This window comes from Parasteatoda tepidariorum, chromosome 9, assembly GCF_043381705.1.
Source record: "Parasteatoda tepidariorum isolate YZ-2023 chromosome 9, CAS_Ptep_4.0, whole genome shotgun sequence".
Taxonomy (NCBI): domain Eukaryota; kingdom Metazoa; phylum Arthropoda; class Arachnida; order Araneae; family Theridiidae; genus Parasteatoda; species Parasteatoda tepidariorum.
The window spans coordinates 13,215,299-13,235,905 of record NC_092212.1 but is presented as its reverse complement, the minus strand read 5'-3'; the positions used below and the strand labels follow the sequence as shown (position 1 = coordinate 13,235,905).

At 30.3% G+C, this 20,607-nt stretch overlaps 1 protein-coding gene across 3 annotated transcripts; it reads left to right on the top strand.

The window, feature by feature from the left end:
* The first annotated feature begins 11,655 nt into the window (after positions 1-11,655).
* LOC107439961 (testis-expressed protein 30) lies at positions 11,656-20,314 on the top strand. 3 transcript variants are annotated; one of them, XM_016052717.3, is made up of 5 exons: positions 11,656-11,863; positions 12,883-13,039; positions 14,592-14,828; positions 16,349-16,394; positions 19,321-20,314. In XM_016052717.3, the coding sequence occupies exons 1-5, from the start codon at positions 11,841-11,843 to the stop codon at positions 19,698-19,700; spliced, it is 843 nt and encodes a 280-aa protein (XP_015908203.1). In that variant the 5' UTR covers positions 11,656-11,840; the 3' UTR covers positions 19,701-20,314. The 3 variants fall into 3 exon arrangements, with proteins under 3 accessions (XP_015908203.1, XP_015908204.1, XP_015908205.1); XM_016052718.4 differs by having other exon boundaries at positions 11,758-11,873; XM_016052719.3 differs by having other exon boundaries at positions 11,824-12,258.
* Positions 20,315-20,607: the final 293 nt, after the last annotated feature.

Sequence of the window (20,607 nt, the reverse complement as noted above, 5' to 3'; positions counted from 1 at the left end):
AAAAAAATACTCATGTCATGTTAAACCTTTTAAAAAGCAAGCAAAAATAGTCAAATAATGTCAAAATTTGCTTTGTTGTTATTTACCGTTTATTTAATTATTTTGGCGTGTCCGGAGCAGTTGGCATCTCTGTATGTGGCCCAAAAGGTCATGTGCATAATATATACAAACTTGAAAGTATTTCACAAAACTACGCGATACATCTGATCCATACATATAAATTAAGGTAAATATCTTACCACTTTTTTTATAAAATCTTTTTATACATATTTATTAATGAAATAACCTTATTCGCTGATATGATCGTCGACTCAAGAGTATCCACCCCTAGTATTTTACCTAACTTATCCCCATCTTAATCAGTTTTCAATCTAATATGATCTACTGTCTCACGTGTAATAAGCCAGACACAGAGTATAAGCCTGCGTCGACCAAAGCTTCTGCTACTTCTCTAGTATCTCTTGCTCAGACAGTACTACAGGCGCCTACGGGCACCACATCATGACGAAGGAGTGGAGTGTTCGCTTCGCGGACATGCACTCCGTAAGAAAAATCAGTCTACCAGACACAGAGTATAAACCTGCGTCGATCAAAGCTACTGCTACTTCTCTAGTATCTCTTGCTCAGACAGTACTACAGGCGCCTACGGGCACCACATCATGACGAAGGAATGGAGTGTTCGCTTCTCGGACATGCACTCCGTAAGAAAAATCAGTCTACCAGACACAGAGTGTAAACCTGCGTTGAGCAAAGCTTCTGCTACTTCTCTAGTATCTCTTGCTCAGACAGTACTGCAGGTTCCTACGGGCACCACATCATGACGAAGGAGTAAAGTGTTCGCTTCTCGGACATGCACTCCGTAAGAAAAATCAGTCTACCAGACACAGAGTATAAACCTGCGTTGACCAAAGCTTCTGCTACTTCTCTAGTATCTCTTGCTCAGACAGTACTACAGGCGCCTACGGGCACCACATCGCTTCGCGGACATGCACTCCGTAAGAAAAATCAATCTAAGTCCTTATTCGCGAACCCCAAGGTGTCGTCCCCGAAAAATACGTAGTATGATTAAGACTAGGTCACCACTGTAACAGAGCTCATGACATAATTTTCTCTCATTGATTATTTCCCTATTGTATATATCTATTTTATTTTTATCGTATTTTTTATTCATTTTGGGTTGATTATCGTGCATTGCAAATATATGTATATATATATATTTTTATATTTAACCCACGCCTTTCTTAATAATATCGATCATGATAATCTTCATGATTACATTATTTTATATTGTTTATGATTATATTGTCATTTAATTATACGCCATGCCACTCAACATTTCTTGATTATCCATGTCACACGAACCCCCTCTCGATTTTTTGGTGCTGAGCACCCCCTCTTCCTCCCATCTCCATTCCACCTCACTACTCCTCATCATCGATTTATTACTACAGATGAATCGGTTAATGCCGCTTCGCGGCAGCGCACCGAGATTTGTGTGATTTCTACCATTCCTTTTTCGCGGACTGAATTGTTCAGTAAACTTAAAATAATGTAAAAAAATTAGAAGAAATGCATGCAATTATAAAAATTTTATGATTGATTTTACATCGAAAACTTTAGTTCAAAATGAATAAAAACTACATTCGATACTAAAGAGATAGGCTTTTTTTGATTAACATTTTCTCTTCATTTTTCCTTCAACAATAATCATAATTCAGTAGATTTTCAGCTTCATATTATGGTTCATTTAAATTTATTATATTTGCAAGTTAGTGTGCTCAAAGACGGCCTGTAAGCTTTGGTTAATATGAAGAATAGATAACTAAAATTAGAGAAAAAGACATCGCAAACATACATTTAGGTTTACGTCTAGATTCAAGTCCGCTACATAGGACCATACAGATCATTTACTATAGACTGCTATTTTTCAGGTAAAAATAATAAATTGGCAGATTGAACTTCATTTTAGTATTGGGTTGTTCAGAAAGTAATTTCAGTTTTTCCCAACAGAGGATTTCATTGTATTTTTTCTCAGTCAACTCCAAACTTAGGTCGCGTAAATATTAAAAATTTTTAAAAATGACACAGGCTCACTTGAAAAAAAGTTTGATTGACACAGTAGCTTTAGGTTGGTATCCTTTTCAACTTTTCACTTTTTAACATTCGAAAAGTTACAAACGTCATTCAAGCAAGAAACTTTCAACTTTTTACGGAAAAGAAAAGTATCCGATGTGTAGAGAGAAGATGTATTGCTGGCTTCAATTTTTTGCTTTTTTACTATCGAAGAGGTAAAAATGCTATTTATTGAATGCCATTGCTTGAATGCAATAAAAAAATGAAAATAAAAATCCGTCGTGTACGGAGATGTCTTACAAAATATGCATAGCTGTTTTAAACTTTCTTATCAACTTTTTACTATCGAAAAGGTAAAAATGCTATTCAAGCAAGTAAAAAAGCATCCGATGTGCATGAAAAAAGATGTATTAAAAAATATGTTATGCTGGTTTGCAAAATTTCGATTAAGATGCATGAAGATACGCAATGCCAGTTAGGCTGAATGAAGACTTCATAAAGGCAATAAATTGATGCAAACTGGGCGAGAAACAAACTCGTGAGATCGTTGAGATATAAAATTTTCCAAACTCGACCGTTTATAATCATTTGAAACGCTTAGATTTATTTTCCAAGGTTGAGCGATGGGTTCCTCGTGTTTTTACGGAAAGAAATTTCTGATGCCACGTTAACGTCTATGACTTGCTTCTCAAACGTCCAGAAAACTATCATTTTTGTAGCGCATCATCAATGGGGACGAGAAATGGGATGCACACAATATTTGTTCGGGTCCTTGCAAAAATGTTAAGACAGTAATTCCTTTATTTCAAATGATGTGTTCAGAGCAGCTATGGCTCAGGTTATAAAGCGTTCACCTTCCAATGAGGGGAACAGGGTTCGAATTCCAGCGATAACTGGACTATAAAATCCGCATCCGTCTTGCACCGACCATAGTGCAGTCGTGAAATATCCTCCTGCAGACGGATCACGGGTTAGAGTCCCTTTGCCGTCAAGCTAACCATGGGAGGTCCTCGTGGTCTTCCTCTCCATGTAGAGCAAATGACGGTTAGTTCCATCAAAGAAATTCGTCCGTGAAGGCAAATTTCTCCCAATACTTGATCAAGGAGTTCCCCTGTCTTCTGTATTGGGTTCAAAATTACAGGACTACAGAGTTGAACATTAGTAGCCGTAAACCCAAAAATTGGGTCGGCTGCTCAACGACGGATGTAAAATGATATGTTTAAAAATTCACCTGAATCAGTTTTTTGCCAGTAAAGGTAATGAAAGATGAGCTAAGATGATGAGAAATGAGCTAGGAATCATGTTACTGTCAGAAAGATGAAAAAAGGTGTGGGACTAGAATGGGCAATGTATTTAGTCACTATAAGAAAATCATCTTTCATTTTCATAAGGAAGAAACGAAATTATCTTCCGAATAACTCAGTAATTCATGCAGAAAATTTAAATCACCATGACAGTCACAATTTATTTATAAGTAATGCATATATATTCAATGTATATATGCATAAATAATGAATATGTTAAAGCTATTAATAAGAAGTCGTGGACACAAAAAATTTACTTCTGAAGAAAAGGGAAAAGTAAAAATTGAAGTTTTCTAACAACCGATTTTTTTTAATTCTTCCTTTGTATGAATAGCAGTCCTACATTTGTTGGACCAGCGAGACCTCTTGATCAAAGAGCTCCAATTTGCAAAATAGATTTATTTGTATGTAGTGGTGATGATCCCAATCAATCTGAAATAAACTTAAAAATCTATAAATGTGAAATAAAAGCATATTTTATTCATTTTAAAAGCAAATTTCTGCGTAGAATCCGCTGTGGTAGAGAGCTATGGTACAGTGTCATTTCAATGTGCATAGTAACATTTCAATACTATAGTTAATACTGTTGACTTAGTTTTGACACGTCTGTTAACACGCTGAGCACCGCGTCAGTCATCGGTGACTGACACTGGACTTTCTATTTAGGCCGCGTCAACTACCGGTAGCTGACACTGAAATTACATTTAGGCCGCTTCAACCACCGCTGGCTGACACTGAAATTACATTTACGCTTCGTCTGCCACCGCTTGCTGACACTGAAATTACATTTAGGCTGCGTCTGCCACCGCTTGCTGACACTGACCTTTCACATAAGCCGCGAAAAACAGCTAGCAGACAGCGTATAATTAATGCATGTAAAATTAGCGTGGCAAGCCATGTAAAATTAGCGTGGTGTTCAACGTGTTAATCATCCATTGTGACTTAAAGATTCTCGTACGCAATTTTTGTCCACAATAGACCCATTATTTCAAGAGAAAGTGTTTTTATCGGTTATATTTTACATTTCACAATAGTGAATTCCTCCAAAACTGCCACTCAATCGGAGGCGAAAAAGGTAGAAAAAAATATCTTAAAATTAAAACTCTCTAAAGTATAAAGGTACTCGCATCAGTGATAGAAGACTATTTAATAACTATTAAATTAAGCCTTAATTCTATTTTCGTTTGTAATCCACAAATTATTGATATTTACTAATTTGCTTTCATTTAAAAAATTAAATATAGTTGTATTCTGTCTTAAATATAGTGAAATTAAATTTAGTTTGCAAATGTTTCTCGCAAAATTATATGAAAAAACGTTTTAAATTGCTTATTCTTACGCAGTTTAAGGCAAAAGTAAAACAATATAATACATATGTTTTATAATAAAAATATCAATCTTGAATTGTCTGAGATAATTATTACCTTTATTTACATTACTAAAATTAAGAGCATCTTCTAGGATGAACTAAACCTGATACATGATTATTTCCATTGTAGAGAAATATTTTTTTTTATGTATTTATTCATCGAATTATTTAACACATAGAATTCAATGTAGCGTGAGAATAATAGAAGATAATTTAACGAAAGCTGAAAAATTTGTATTGAACGCTAAGTATCATCAAACTAGATAAGTTAAAAATTGTTTTGAAAAAAAAAAAACCTAATGGCTTGTCTTAATTTTCATAGTATTGTTTTAACATTTATCGCCATGATCCTCATACGATTTATTATAAAGATACCCACCATATCCGTGACATTTCATGAGAACACGAGCTTACATGCGAATGAGGGAAGTTTTCTTCCGAGGCATCCGAAATTTTTTCTATATGCAGGACTAAAGAAAATGCTGCTTGGAAAGTCCCTCTCACGCTGGAAATTGTTCGGGTTTGTCTAATTTATTCGAAGGTACAAGATCGGCACAAGCTTAATAGGCCGAGTCGCGGTGGCTCAGGGGATAGAGGGCTTGCCTTCCAATGATGTGAAATTGGTTCGAATCACGCTAATAGCCACTCAGGTTGCAAAGATATCAGTGTTGACATGAAACATCCTCAGGGGTGGATGGTTCATGGGTTAAAGTCTCCTTGCCATCTGCCAAACCATGGGAGGTTTTCGTAGTTTTCCCCACCATGTTTCGCAAATGCAAGTAACGATCACCACCGCAAAGAGGGAGACTAAATATAATATTTAGTGATCATAAAATTGTTTGACAGTCACCACTTGATCTCAGTTTCTTTATTTATTTTTAGTCGAAAATGCAGTGCATTTTATTATTACTTTTTATCACTAATTTGAGAAGTAAACTGTGTAAAGAAATTTCTTCTGGTAGCTACCATTTTAATAATTAAAATAATTAATATTTTAAATATTAAAATGCTAGCTGCGCAAAGAAAGATCTTACGTCACTTTAAACATGCTTTAAAACTCATATATGTCACCACTTTTTATATATTGGGTTAATACCAAACTCGCATAATTGTGTCGGTTTTGTTGTAAAAGTTTTATAATGTTAGTAGAGTCGAGAGTCGTGGTGACTCAGGGGATAAAGCGTTCGCCTTCAAATGAGGTGACCAGGTTCGAATCCCAGCAATGGCTGGTTAAAATGTATTATGCACTCAGCTCGCACCAATCACACTGCTGGCGTTAAATATCTTGAGGGGTAGACGGATCATAATTTAGAGTTCCTTTACCGTCTGGCTAACCGTGAGAGCTTTTCCTGATTTCTCCCATCCATGTTTCGCAAATGCGGGTAAGTTTCATCCAAAAAATTCTCCACGAAGGTAAATTTCTCCCAATACTTGATCCAACAGTTCCCTTGTCTTCTAGATTGGGTTCAAAATTACAATTCTGCGCAGTTTAACATTTGTAGTCGTGAACTCAAATTTAGATCGGCTGTCGGAGGACGAAACTGAATTGGCCATATTACGAAGCGACCACATCAAATGTTTTAAACTTGTCAAAAGGGTAAAGACCGATTCACCTTGTCCTTGTTCCTAGTGTCAAGACCGATTCACCTTCTCCTTGTTCATAGTGTCAAGACCGATTCACCTTGTCCTTGTTCCTAATGTCAAGACCGATTCACCTTGTCTTTGTTCATAGTGTCAAGACCGATTCACCTTGTCCTTGTTCATAGTGTCAAGACCGATTCACCTTGTCCTTGTTCCTAGTGTCAAGACCGATTCACCTTGTTCCTGTTCCTTGCGTCAAGACCAATTCACCTTGTCCTTGTTCCTAGTATCGTTGTTCTCCTTGTCATCTTGTTTATGTTGTTGTCTGGCTTCTTCTGCTCACTTCATTAACTGTATTGGCTCCTCTACAAGTGCGGATAATGTTAGACTAGTGGATCTATTAGAGCGACATGGTGACATGGACATGGCTCTAAGCGTTCCTGGGCCTGGAGGACATAAAAAATAAACTAGGCATAGTATGTTATTTAATCTGGGCACCATTCATCATGCAATATTGCACTGTTTGAGGTTTATCATTGTAACTAGCAGGCAGTGGGTTTTCTTCTATTTTATTTCAAGCACTTTGCTTAAATAACTAAAAAAATTAATGAAAACAATATGAGCAGTTGCTCTAAACTGTCTCGGTTTCAAAAGTTGTAGGTGTGCAGAATTGTGTCAGCAAGAGAAAACTCCGTGTATATTCTTATTTTTGGAAAGGATTTATAGTTGAAGCTGTTATTTGATCTGATAGTTATGACATGAAGCGTCGGAGGAAAAATGTGCAGCTATTGGTCTGTAATTTTTATCTTTACTGTAGCTTTCAAATTTGAAGCTTTCAGTGAAATTGGCTGTATTGCATTTTATGGCTTAGTCAAAACAATTTGCATAAAGTTTATAAATGTGCTACGACGTGAAAGAAACAACAACTGGGCCAACGTTACAATAAATTTTTTTTAAAAAAAAGACTGATATCTCCATCGATTCACTTTTAAAATGACCCTTTTTTAAAGCTCGCCTTCTAAGCATTTTCAGCTAAGTCAAAGTAAGTCAATTTTTACAAATCAGCAAATCAAATCATGCTCATTTCCTTAAACACGTGTTTCAAACTAGATCAATGCCTTTCAAACGCACATTACAAGTGATGCTCATTTTCTTAGACGTTTAACCAGAGCTATGTCTAAATTACACTGAAACGATGTTGTTCTTTTGAAAGAGCGATAGTTAATCTTTGATGGTACGAAAGTATTGCGAGTTTACCTCTCATCTAACATAAATGTAATGATTAATTATAATAATCAATTATAATAATCATAATAGTTAATTATAATAATCAATTACATTAATTATAATAATCAATTATATTAATTATGGCCGGCCAGGTGGCCGAGCGGTTAGCGTGCCTGATTGCGAAGCTATAGGCTGCGGGTTCGAATCCCGCTCTGGGCATGGATGTTTCTCTCTCTCTTTGTGCTGTCCTCTGTTGTGTGTGTATGATGTGTGAATGTGGCCCACCCTATAAACGGGTTTGTGGCAGTGTGGCGTGGGCAATGTTGCTCGCCTCCGTGACTTTGGTTCACAGGTGCCCACTGGGTAACGCGAAATGAGCAACAATTCTGGCATAGTATAGGCAAAGATTCAAATTCAGACCCTGCCACTGGGAAAAAAAAAACATTAATTATAATAATCAATTACAATAATCAATTTCAAAAATTATATGAATCAATTTTAATTATTTAATTATAATTTTCTAATTATATTTTTCTAATTATAATTTTGTAACTATAATTACAATTGAATAAATTTATAGATGTTTTCTTAGACGTTTAATTTGAGTTACGTCTAAAATACACTTAAACGAGGAATCGTTTTTTAAAGTAAGTGATCTTTAAACGTTAACGTTCCGGAAGTATTTCGAGTTAACTTTCTATCAGGTATAAATGTAATGATTAATCAAAATAATTAATTACAATATTCAATTATCTCATTATAATTATTTAATTCTAAATATGTAATTATGATATCTAATTATAATATCTAATTATAATATCTAATTATAATTATATATTTACGGTTATAAAATTACAATTGTATAATAATAATTATATAATTAATTACAATTGCAAATATGACAATAATAAGTGTGATAAAAAAATTATTTTAGCCATTGGACCCATTAAGTAGATGAGACCTTAAAGATAAAAACATTGATATTAGTTCGGTTTTAACATAAATAATAAAGCACAAAAAATTAAATCATAATCATCTTAAAATCTGAAAAAGTTGATTTTATTATTTTTAAACAAACAACACTCTTTCCAACCACGAGGACGAAATTTTAAGTTTGTCTACAACTATAGCGGAACTGTGTGAAATATTAATCATTCCAATCATTACTAAACTCGTGAATAACTTAAAAAATAAAAGAAGAATTATGAATGCAAATAAGTAATCGATATCGATTAAAATTTTAAAAACTCTCTCTCCTAAAGAAAACTAACTTCCTGAAGCTGGGACAAGTTAATAACATTGCCCCCTCAGAAGTTTTGCCTCCAGTCGATTTTCTTAAAATGATAAATTACTTCATTGCCCCCCTCCCTTCGACAATAATTTTCTTTTTGCGCCAAAGCAATTACCACTTTTCTCGAGAGGAAAATTTCTACATCAATTTTTTGACTGTGCTTGTCAAATATTGATTTTTTCAACTTTCAGGAAACGGTAATCGTAATTTTTATTTTCATCCCCTCGCGGTTAAGAGCTTTCTGCTTTAGGGCGGGCCAAAGCTAAGAGGGGAGGTTAGATTCTTTATCCCTATCCAGAAAAAAAATCAAAAAATAAAATTACGTGTATATATTAGCTATGATGTACATTATTATAATTAATAAACAATTATAATTATATATTTTCTGGAGAACTTAATACTTAATTTACACTTATGTTTGAAAGGGTTTTAAATAAGAAATTAACTTATACCCTAAATAAGGGAATAAGGCCAGTTTGTAATTCCAAAACACTTTTTTTTTTCTTTCGAATTTGTTCACTTAAGCTTCAACTTCTTATGTTTTTTTCGACAGCGAATATTCAATTTTAGAAATGCGAAAGTATCAAATACAAATACTTGAAATATTTTAAATTATTTAATGCTCTTTCATTTCTTCTAAGAAATTAAGTACATCGAAAAAACGTTTCCTCTGCAGTCACAGAATCATTTTCATTGCATCAAGCGACGGATCTGCGAAGATTTGTACCCATCAAATTCTAAAAATAGTAGCGTTAAGTTCGTGTTTCTTTACTAAACTAACGTTTGAAGAAGTTGTCAGAAATCGCTACAAACTAGTGTTTTTGAATCGAACTATTCACTGCAATCCTTTTTGAAAAAGTACCACACTTCACTACAAACTACGAAGAAAACCAACAATCCCAGTAGTTTCTCTACTTCTAGGGTATTACTTCAGACCCCAGACTTAGCCCATACGGCAAAATTATTTTGTGTAATATATTAATTGGCATGTAATAGATTTTCTTTTTTTTTTTTGTATTTTAAATTAAAATCACATCTAGAATGTCCAAAATGTTAATTTGAGCAATGTTAAAATTACACATTTCAAAATTATTCAATTCTAAATTATTAATAATTTTTATTGCTATTAACCCTTTAACGGGCCCTTTATTTCTAGTAAAGGTAAATTAAAGTATTGTTGGAATTGAAATTGTTTTAAGAACAGTAATTGATATTAAAAAAAAAAACTCATTTAGTTTATAAAAATGCCATTTTTTTGGTGGTAAATATATTTAACATGACGTGTTAGAAGCTTACTGACTCTTATTTTTCTTTATTTATAAAATAAATTCCTTAAATGCTACAAACTTCAAAGGGAATGACGTATTTTATAACTTTTATACGTTTTTTAAAAGTGACAAATGGTTACCAATTTTATTCAAACTCACTTCAAGAAAGCTGAAGTTATTGAAAAATGGAAACCTAAATTAAAAGTGGTAAAACGTGGTGGTAAGTATACTTACCACGGCCTTNGGCATTAATTATTCTACAATATGCAAAAACAGCTGAAAATAAAAATTTTTAATTTTTATGTAATAATTAAATGTAACAAAAAAGAACCTGATAAACAAAACATGAAATTACTTAATGCAATGCCTTATATATATATATATATATATATATATATTAAATATCAGCATTGGGGCAACATTATTTGCCATATTGCATCGTTTGTCGCTACACTCTTTTTAACAAAGTAAAAATTCTAGTTTTGAATTAAATTAAGTTAAATATTTTATTTTCAAAGTAGCAAGTTGTTGATCTAAGATCAAGAGTCATGAGGAGTAGCAACTCCTTCTAATTAATAAAAATTTTTTATCAGGTGCTAAATAATTATTTCTTCTTAAATCCATATTAAAAATACGTTCAAGGAGTAAACATCCCAAACACACACAGAATTTTGTGAGTTTTTAGCATGGATCACTAATGCATATAATGCTTTGCATATATCTATGCGGAGAAATAATATTTTAGACAGATTAAATACATTGTTTGAAATATATTGATTTGACCTAATATCAATTTTTTCAATAACAAATAAAGAATAAAATAGATGAAAGATAAAAAATATCTTACAATTAAATGCTTTTTATTCAATTTTATATTTATTTATTTTAATTTTTTTGTCCATATTTTTATTTACTCCATGAAATGCGTCATTTTTTTAAAAAATAATTGCTGAATTCCAGTTACAATATTTTTCCTTTAATTTTTATTTATACTTCAATTTATTTTGATAGTCAATTTGAATAACTTTTTAAGAATAAAGCTAAGAAAATAACTGTATTTAAATGGTTAGTATATGTAACTTGCACATTAAACATTAATTTTCGATTGAGTAGATAACAATAGGTTTTTCGTAATGAATTTGAATAAAACATTTTACAAATTATTACTTTTTTTAAATTGCACTTCAGATATTCTTTACATTTTAAGCAAAAATAAAAAGTAAATAAATTAGAATAAAAATAATTAAAAAAATATTTAAAAGAAAAATGTTATACTGGAATATTAATTTTATATGTATTATGGTAGATGGCAGCAGTAGGCTTTCCCAATCAAGGTTACACATTAAATGAAATTTTTTTCATTAAATATGAAACCTACCAAATCTCATTATTATCTACGCAAATTTTAATTGTAACATTTATTGTTTTTCCATACATTAACCCTTGATACACTTATTTCAGCTTCTGTATTTTCTGATTCTCTTTCAATTTCCAATTCTCTAAAATGTGTTTTACAATACATTTGATAGATGGCAGCACTATAAAAATTTATATACAAGCGTAAGTAGTATAAGTTAAAGTGTTTAAATTTAAATGATATTGACAAGTTAAAAATATCATTAGTGATAAAGTTAGCCTAATTGAAATTTTTAAGCAATTTGTATTGCTGTTTATTTTATTTGAGTCGGCAACGAGTAAGAGGATCGAAATTCGGCGGATATTTCGACATGTCTCCTAAATCACTTCGAAAGTATATGATGGTTGAATTATTTGTTTTGTTGCATGTTGTAAAAAATAAATAAATAACATATAACATTGATTTAAACTTAAAAATAAAAGATTCCTGTAGATATATCAATATGTTAATTGTTTGTTATTGCAAATATATAGAAACGTTTATAATTCCATTGACATTCATTTTCCATTGCATTCCATTTTGTTGAATAAATTGAGTGCCGACGAAATTTTTTTCCTTAACAAAACGATTAAGCATATTTGCATTTTATTTAGGAATTCAAATGTATTGATACTTTAATCATTGGATCTATTTTATTTCAATTATATTAAGTACTTCATAGTTTTTTATTCTCTATGACATCACTTGTTGCAAGAGCACAAGCAGAGATTTTCTCAGGATGAAGAGAGGTGATGCTCAAAATGTTAACAAAACTGTGTAAAAATATGCTTTTTGTCTTTTTGGAAAATGTTATGTTTTCAAATTTGAAATATTTTCAAGTTTTTTCCATAATTAATTTAAAAAAGAGATTATTAAAAAATTTTACTTTTGAACTATGGATAAAACATTATATCATAAATATAATTAATGCAATAACATAACAACTAAAAATAAATGTAATAAAATTAATTTACAAATATCATGCTATAATTATGTAAAGTGCCTGATTTATCATAAGGCCTGAGAGGCCCTGACCTAATGCTCCCACATTTGTGGGTGCCCCCTAAATCTTACAAATAATTTATTTTTGTGTTTTTCCTTAAGAATAGTTAATTAAAATTAGGTGCTACCAAAACTTCAAATAAATATAAGCTCAAATTTACTAATATCGTAATTTACTTATGTTATAAATAATTGAAAAACACTTCTTAATAAGCAACCTGTAAATTTTGTAAAACATTATAAATGAAAACTTTATTTTAATTATGAAAATAATAAGAAATGTTAACTTTTTTTTTTCAGATATGTATTTTATTTAGTTTATTCTTTAGTGCAACTTTGTTAAGTACATAATTCTTCTCTTGTGATTTTAGGCGGAAAAGGAATAAAGATGATGAAGAAAATGGCGATATAGATTTTAAAAGTAATAAAATAATGCATCTTGTATCTGCTACTGATTCTAAAGAGGAATTTCTTGATTCATCAACAAACATTTTGAAACTAAGGAAAAAAGAAACTGATTTAACTGAAGTAGAAATTTCATTTAATTTTTATTTTATATAATAATTCTATGTGATAAATTGATGATATAATATTAATATAATAAATATATTAGAACGAAAGTCGAAATTTCAATTAGCTTTTATTTTGAACTCCATAATTATTTATGTTATGCATAATTATTTATTAAGTAATAATAGTGTTGTTAGAGAGAAATATATTTTTAAAAAAAAGAGCAATTTTTTTTAAAGGAAATAAAATGCAGGAGCAAACAGTAAAAAAGAATGTTTTTGTGTATTTTGAAAGATTTTTGTGTTTCACAAATTTTTGATGTTTTCACATTGACTTGTTCTAGCAAGCGTGTTTTGTAAACATACAGAACACGTTTTATCACCGTCTCTTCTCCTTAGTGATAACTGAAGAAAGTGATGCTTGGCAGAAGCTTAACATCGTAAATTTCTTGTGCAAAAAATATATTTTTTGATCAATTCTTATTTTAACTTTTTTACTGTAAGAATTATGCTTGACTTTAAAAAAGTGTTGTTTGGAACATGGCTCGAAAAAACTCAGAAATTTTTCCCATCACCGAGGACGGCTTGTCAAGCAATGTACCCGTCCTCCTTTGAAACTAACCCGTAGCTTTTAAATAAATAAATATATAATTTTCTCTTATTTATTACAAACGTTTATATAAATTGTACAATGAATTAGTAGTTACTAGGATTACATTATACAATAATAAAAGAAATACTAGGTTACTATTAGTAACCTAGTATTTCTTTTATGAAATAAATTAAATAGAAAAGGTCAAGTTATCTGGAATGTCAATTTATCCAAGTGTACTGCGTTTTTTAAATGAATCAAATATGACGTTTGCCAGCAATCTGTTTTTTTTTTTTTTGTAAGTTCATTGCTGAAAAGCCCCTTTCAACAGCGGGATTAACTGGATTTCTAGATTAGAGGGTCATTTTAGAAGTGCTGCTCTAGACTCTTGTAAGAAACAAAAATTGAAAATGTATTGCGAACATTAACGGGAAAATGGCCGTTTGTGTGGACGCCGGATTCGAGAAATTCGTTGTCTGCGGGAAATTTTTGACTGCCTACGATCAACACCTCCTAGAAGTAGAAAGGCCTCAGCACGGATCAATTTAGTAGTCCGATGTGACGAAGTTAACTGCGCAGTAGACGAAAAATAAGGAATATGTCATTACATTAGGGGTACTAAGCTGCGCAGTGTTTAAAAATACAAAATATGTCATTACGTTAGGACTGCTAAGGGATATTTATGGTAACCCGTGCTGAGGCCTGTTCTTTCTAGGAGGTGTTGCTACGATGGGCGGTTTTTCGAGCCCTGGTTTGGAAATTTTAAAACCACGTAGCAACGAGATCCAAAGCTAGTGTTTTTAACATCATTCTCAACCGCATCGAACATACCCATGTGCAAACATTTACTCCATTCACTTATCTCAAGGTCATATATCAGCAAAGCTACCTTATAACAATCCTGAGTACTTATTACTATTAAATTTTAGGTTTTTTTCCTCTTGGAAATTACTGCCTTATTGCATAATTTTCTCTTTAGGTTGATTTTGCTGTACCCTATGAGAGTAAAGAAATTCCTTCTGTTTTAACTTATGTGGGTTCCTGCTCTAAAGACAGAATTCTGATAGTTCTCACACATGGTGCAGGAGGTGATTTAAACACTCCTCAACTTAAAGCTATAAGATTATTTCTGGCCTCTCAGAATTACGTTGTTGTATGCTTCACTTGTAAAGGATTAAATATAAAGTACAGAATCAAAGTATTTGGGAAAGTCCTGGTGAGAATAAGTTTTTTTATTTGCATTTTAAAAGTAAAAGGTTTTTTTTTTTTTAAAAAATACTTATAGAATAGAAGATCTATATAATGTAGTTCTATTAACCACATTTCTCTGCAAACCCTATTAACTTTACAATCTGTAAAGCAAATAAAAATTTACTCATTTATTGCACTTTATTTCTTAAGCGCTTGATAATTTATTTTATTTATTTTTGCTGTAAATATTAAATTCTTAAATGCATAGTTTTCTGTTCCAAAGTGTTTTTTGTTTAAGAATTATTTAAATGACTTAATATTGATTTGTTCCAAATATATATTGCCATATTTAGAAAGTTATTGTAATGATTTATCTAACACAAGATTCTATATAGCAGATATTCTGTATTTTATATATTCTTAATCTTTGTATTTTGGAGTATTATTTTATTTAAAAATTGCAAGACTTTTTTTTTTTCACTACTGATTATATTGACCTATTCCAGGTGAATTCTGTTATATTTAGTAAGTAAGTTTAATGACATCTGAAAGATTCAAATAAAATAAAATTCTAAATAGCCCAAAATCTCACGGTTTAAGTTGTAAGGATTTATTGTAATAAAATTCAAAAAAATATATTAATAGTTTGTATCTCTATTCATTAATAAACTTGTTGAAGATTTCTTATGAGATGTCTATTTATTTTGTAAATTCATAAAGATTGACTCATATTTTTTTTAAAAAATCCTAAAATCAGTTGTCTTTAATTTTTATATTTAAAACTAGCGTTAAAATCATTATCTTTCTGCCAAAGTATTTTTTTGAAAAAATTCTTAAATTTTTATATTTATAATTAGTGTAAAATCATTGTCTTTTTTTCTGCAAATGTGTGAAAATAAGGTTTTGTTTTTGCAAAAAAAACATAAAAACAATGTGTTTTAAACAGTTTTAGTTTTAGAATCATATCTTAATAGAGTCATTGAATCTTTTTTTTAAAGGAAAAATTTGGTGAATGAAATTTTGAAATATAAAAGTAATGTAAAAAAGACCATTTTTATGATAAAATATTTTGTAAATGATCCGTAGTGTTTTAACAGTAAAAAAAATGTTGTGAGATGTCCATTTTATATTAAAATTGGTTGTGAAGTGTTTGTTAATGTACCCAAATTTCTCCTAAACAGCCACTTTCAAATTTATATGATTCTACTTATATATTTTTGAAAGAAATATGATTGAATTACTAGTAGATATGTTTTAATACAAATGAAACAATTTTATATGTTTTAAAAAAATTAATAAAAATTATCATCGAAATGAATTTAAAAAAATTTATTTTAATCCATTTTTTCCTTGAAGAAGTACCTTTTAATTGTAGAGATCAGTTAAATCTAGTAACCCTGATTCAGAAGCCTACAGAACCTTTTTGTATCTAATGCTATACTTTTGATAGTGCTGATGTTATTTAATGCTCAATACTTTATTATTTTTTGTAAGATGACTATTAATTTTTTAATTTTACTTTTAATCACATTGTTTTTTTTCCAGAGTTATGTCAATGAAAAATACAGCCCCAAGATGATTTTTGTTGGAGGTAAGAGACAGTTGAAAAAAGTACTATGTTTTATTACTAACAGAGGTGTACAAAAGTTTAAAATTTAGCATGTGGAATAAGGTCAACTGTTTTTTGTTTTTATGAAATACTATCATAAAAACAATTATTTTAATATTTTTTAAACAGTGATTCTGCTCGTTATTATTTAAACAGAATTTCTGTTTCTTGGGATACAGGACTTCCAAATTTCTGGGTCCCTCTTTCATTTATTAATATTCACATTTATAATTATTCTATTTATTGGTAAGCTAAACAAGAAGAATTATATTTGGGCGATTCACACCTACATCTGCTGTCATGCTTTTTTTTTCTACGCTGAAGAATTACGCATCATAGCTTATTTTTGCATTTCCTATATGAGTTTTTACTTATTTAACGCATTAGAGCAACTAAACTAAACCTCTCAGAAAAAATAGTCAAAGAATGATAAATTAAAACTTTATCCAAACAGGGAATTTGTACAAGGGATGAGATATAAATGAATTAATAGAAAATACATTTTAAAGAAGTTCTTGTCGAATTTTCGTTAGAAAAATCTTTTTTCTCCCCCCCCCCCCAAAAAAAATTTTTTTATTCAGATTGTTAAAAAAACAAAAATAGGTTACATTTTATTACAATGTTGAGAGCAACTATGATTTTTTATGCATTTGTGGTGATCATGCCTGTGTTTTGTTGATGCCTGACTACTACTTTTACTTATTTCTTAATTTTGAAGTACAGTACAGAACCCGTTATCCGGAAATCAGAAAACCGGAAAACCAGAAAACCGGAACGAAATTCGATAAATTTTCCCGCCATTTTTTTAACAAATTTTTTTTTCCTTATAAGATTTTAGGATTTTTCTTTCTTTTTTGAAAGATGTTCACCTTACCATCATTTTGGAAATAATCATTAGTGTATTACTTCATCGTTTTTTCTTCTTTTCAAGATTATTTCCTAAAAAAAAATTTTTTTAGTTGGGTTTAACAATAAAAAAAACGGCTTTTTGTAGCGATTCAGAAAACCGGAAAAATCAGTTATCCGGAATAGTGATGGTCCCGATCGTTCCGGATAATCGGTTCCCTACTGTACTATAAATTATTTGACTTATACTGGTTTGTATCAAAGGGAGAAATATTCTATTCTAATGATTTTATTTATTATGTAAAAATTTCTTTTGATTTTATTTATTATGCGTTTTAAGCTTTATTTATTTTATTCCAAGTGTTTTTCTGATTTAAAAAAATTATTTTTACTGATAAAAACACCCTATTCATTCCTCTTGAAAGTAATTATTTTAATGTCCTTATTTGTATCAACATTTCTTGCTCTACATATTATTTAACTAACCTTTATTAATTTGGTATGAAGTTTTTTTTATATTTACTTTTTATATATCTAATTTGGGGGGATAAGGGTGATTTTTTTGTCCAGTAATTTAAACAAATGTAATTTCCATAGAAAATGTTTAAATTGTTAACACTATATGACTGTACCACAGTTTTTAACTTTTATTTTTAAAGTAATGAATTTTTATAACCAATATAAAAAACATATAATCACAAGTTAGTCTATGTGCATATTGTTTGCCTAAATGATTATTCTATGAGCATATTGTTTACCTTAAAACATTTCAGGAGTGAAAAAGTTATACCATTTCCACATGTACTTGGAAAGTTTTGATTTATAAACAAAAAATTTAAAATATGATATAAAATGCATTTTTTTTTTTACTTTTCCTCTGTTTTACAAATAATCTTGTCACTATCTCATGTATAGTTGATTTCAAGAAAGATTGCTAACTATTCAAAATAATTTCATGGTGAGAAAACCTTTTGCTTCAAATGAAACATCTCTTTGAAACAAAATATCTTCAAAGTTTCATATGTGTTTAAAAGTATTTGTAGTAACATTTGTTTGTTGGCTGTAGCTTTCAAACATGCAAAATAATAGCAAGTAGTGGGCTCTGCTCCCTATTCGCTGAAGCTTCCCGACCCCTGTAGATTGCTATGCCTCATTACCAAGTCTCATATGAAAGGAGTTCTTCCAAACTTATAGCTCACTTTGCTTTATATTGTTCACGCGAGAAAAGAATTCTCATTTTTGGTAAACGTATTTGCTTATGATTTCGTGCATATGACAGCTCATACATGTAATATTCCATTTCTTTGTTGCCAGCGTGAAAAAGAAATAAGAACTTTATTTATTTAGATTATGATGTTTTATAATAACTAGTAAAGTTTTTATTGATATTTTTTAAAAAAAAACAGTAATAATTAAATTTACTTTTCTAATAAAATTGTTATATTAAAGTCACTTCAAAAGCTTAAACTGTCTTAACAGGGTCGAGAGGTCAAAGAATTATATCAATCTAGAAAAATCAAGAAAATATTTAGGGAATAAATGCAAAATATTTAAAAGGTTAGAACGAATAAATTTATACGTGATTTACCTAGAAGTCTGATATTTTGTTCCAAAAAATATATATAAATAAATAAATATTGCAATTATTTTATTGAACAAATTTTTATAAATTTCAACTCTAATGGCTCATATGAGTGTTATGTAATATATTTTATTTTTAAGTATAAGGCACAACTTAAAAATTATTTATAAGATTCAGACCTAATGTTAGAAAATTAGTGAATTTTTTTTTCTGAGGGTTTGTGACTGCCCTGATTCAGGTTTTAAAATTTTATTTCTGCATAAAAACATATTCGAAAAAATATTAGCAATTGCAGATTGTTTCATAACCGTAGTTTGTAAGACAAACAGCACTTAAATTTACATTTAAACACGTTTCTTGCAGAAAATATATCTGAAGAAATGTGCAGATACTTTAACATTAGTGAACACGACAATAACCTCAGATGTTTTCTCAAGAGCTTTTTAATTAAAAACAATTGAAATTATCTCAATATTTTAGGTCGTTCAATGGGTGCACGAGCTGCTGCTATGTTGGTTTCTGATGAAGCATGTGATTCTCAGGTGTTCAACAAATTAAAAGGAGTAGTGTGTTTATCTTATCCCCTTCATAAAGTTGGCGATGACAGTGAATTGAGAAAAGAACCCCTATTAAATGCTAAAAAACCAATATTCTTCCTCAGTGGTTCTAATGATGAAATGTGTAAGAAAGGCAAGCTAGAGAATGTTCTGAAAAGTATGAAAGCGCCATACAAATTGCAATGGCTAGAGGGTTACGACCATTCTGCTAAGTCCAACCAGAATTTTAAAGAAGATGATTATATTAGCGCCTTCCAAGAAATTGTAAAATGGTGTCAACAAATTCAAAAAACAAACTCATAGATGTGAATTGTTTTATAAGTGCTTAATAAAAATGCATTTTATATTTTAAAAAAATGTAGTTGGCAACAAAAAAAAAGAAAGTTAAGTCATGGTGAGAAAGTCATGGTGAGTCATAATGAAGTCATGGTGAGAAAGAATAATGGATTTTTACACAATTTTAAACTGTGCATTCAACCATACTAAAATAAAAATATATTGTGTGGATGAGGAGCTGATTGTAAGCAATAATAAGATTTCAACCTGGGAACGTAATAATGAAAACTTCCATTTTTGTTTAAGAAACAATGTAATATTCTAGAAAGCTTTATTTTATTTTATAAGCAGCTTAGAAGAAATGGCCTATTTTTAGGTTTACGGTTATCAATGTTCAACTCATTAAACCTCTCATTTTGCACCCAGCCCAAGAAATTCCTGGCTGTAGAGACGTAATCGGAGTTGAGCAGATTTTTGGATAAAAGGAGTCACAGTTTTAGTCGCCAAAAACGCATTGACTCTGGCTCCAGAGTTTGTTGGAGAGAATGAATTTGAAATAAAGTATATATTGTAAAAAAGAATCTCATTATAAACTGTGTTATTTATTGACTATAAACAGTAATAAATATGTAATTATTTTATTGACTTATTAATTAATAAATAAATATAAGGGGAGGGGAAGATGGATGTGATATTTGCCATTATTCATTAAATTGATTCATTTAAACATTTCTTCAGCTCATAGATGGTATTGTTGTGTCATAATTCACAACAAAGGAAAGGAAAATAAAAAAAACCAAGAGCCTTTAGATATAAAATTAAAAAGTATATAAACAATATTTCTACACAGCACAGAGAAATCTGATCATTCTTGCAAGGCACCTCTTTTAAAATCTATTTTGAAAAGTTAAAAGAGGTAACTCTAACAGTAAAA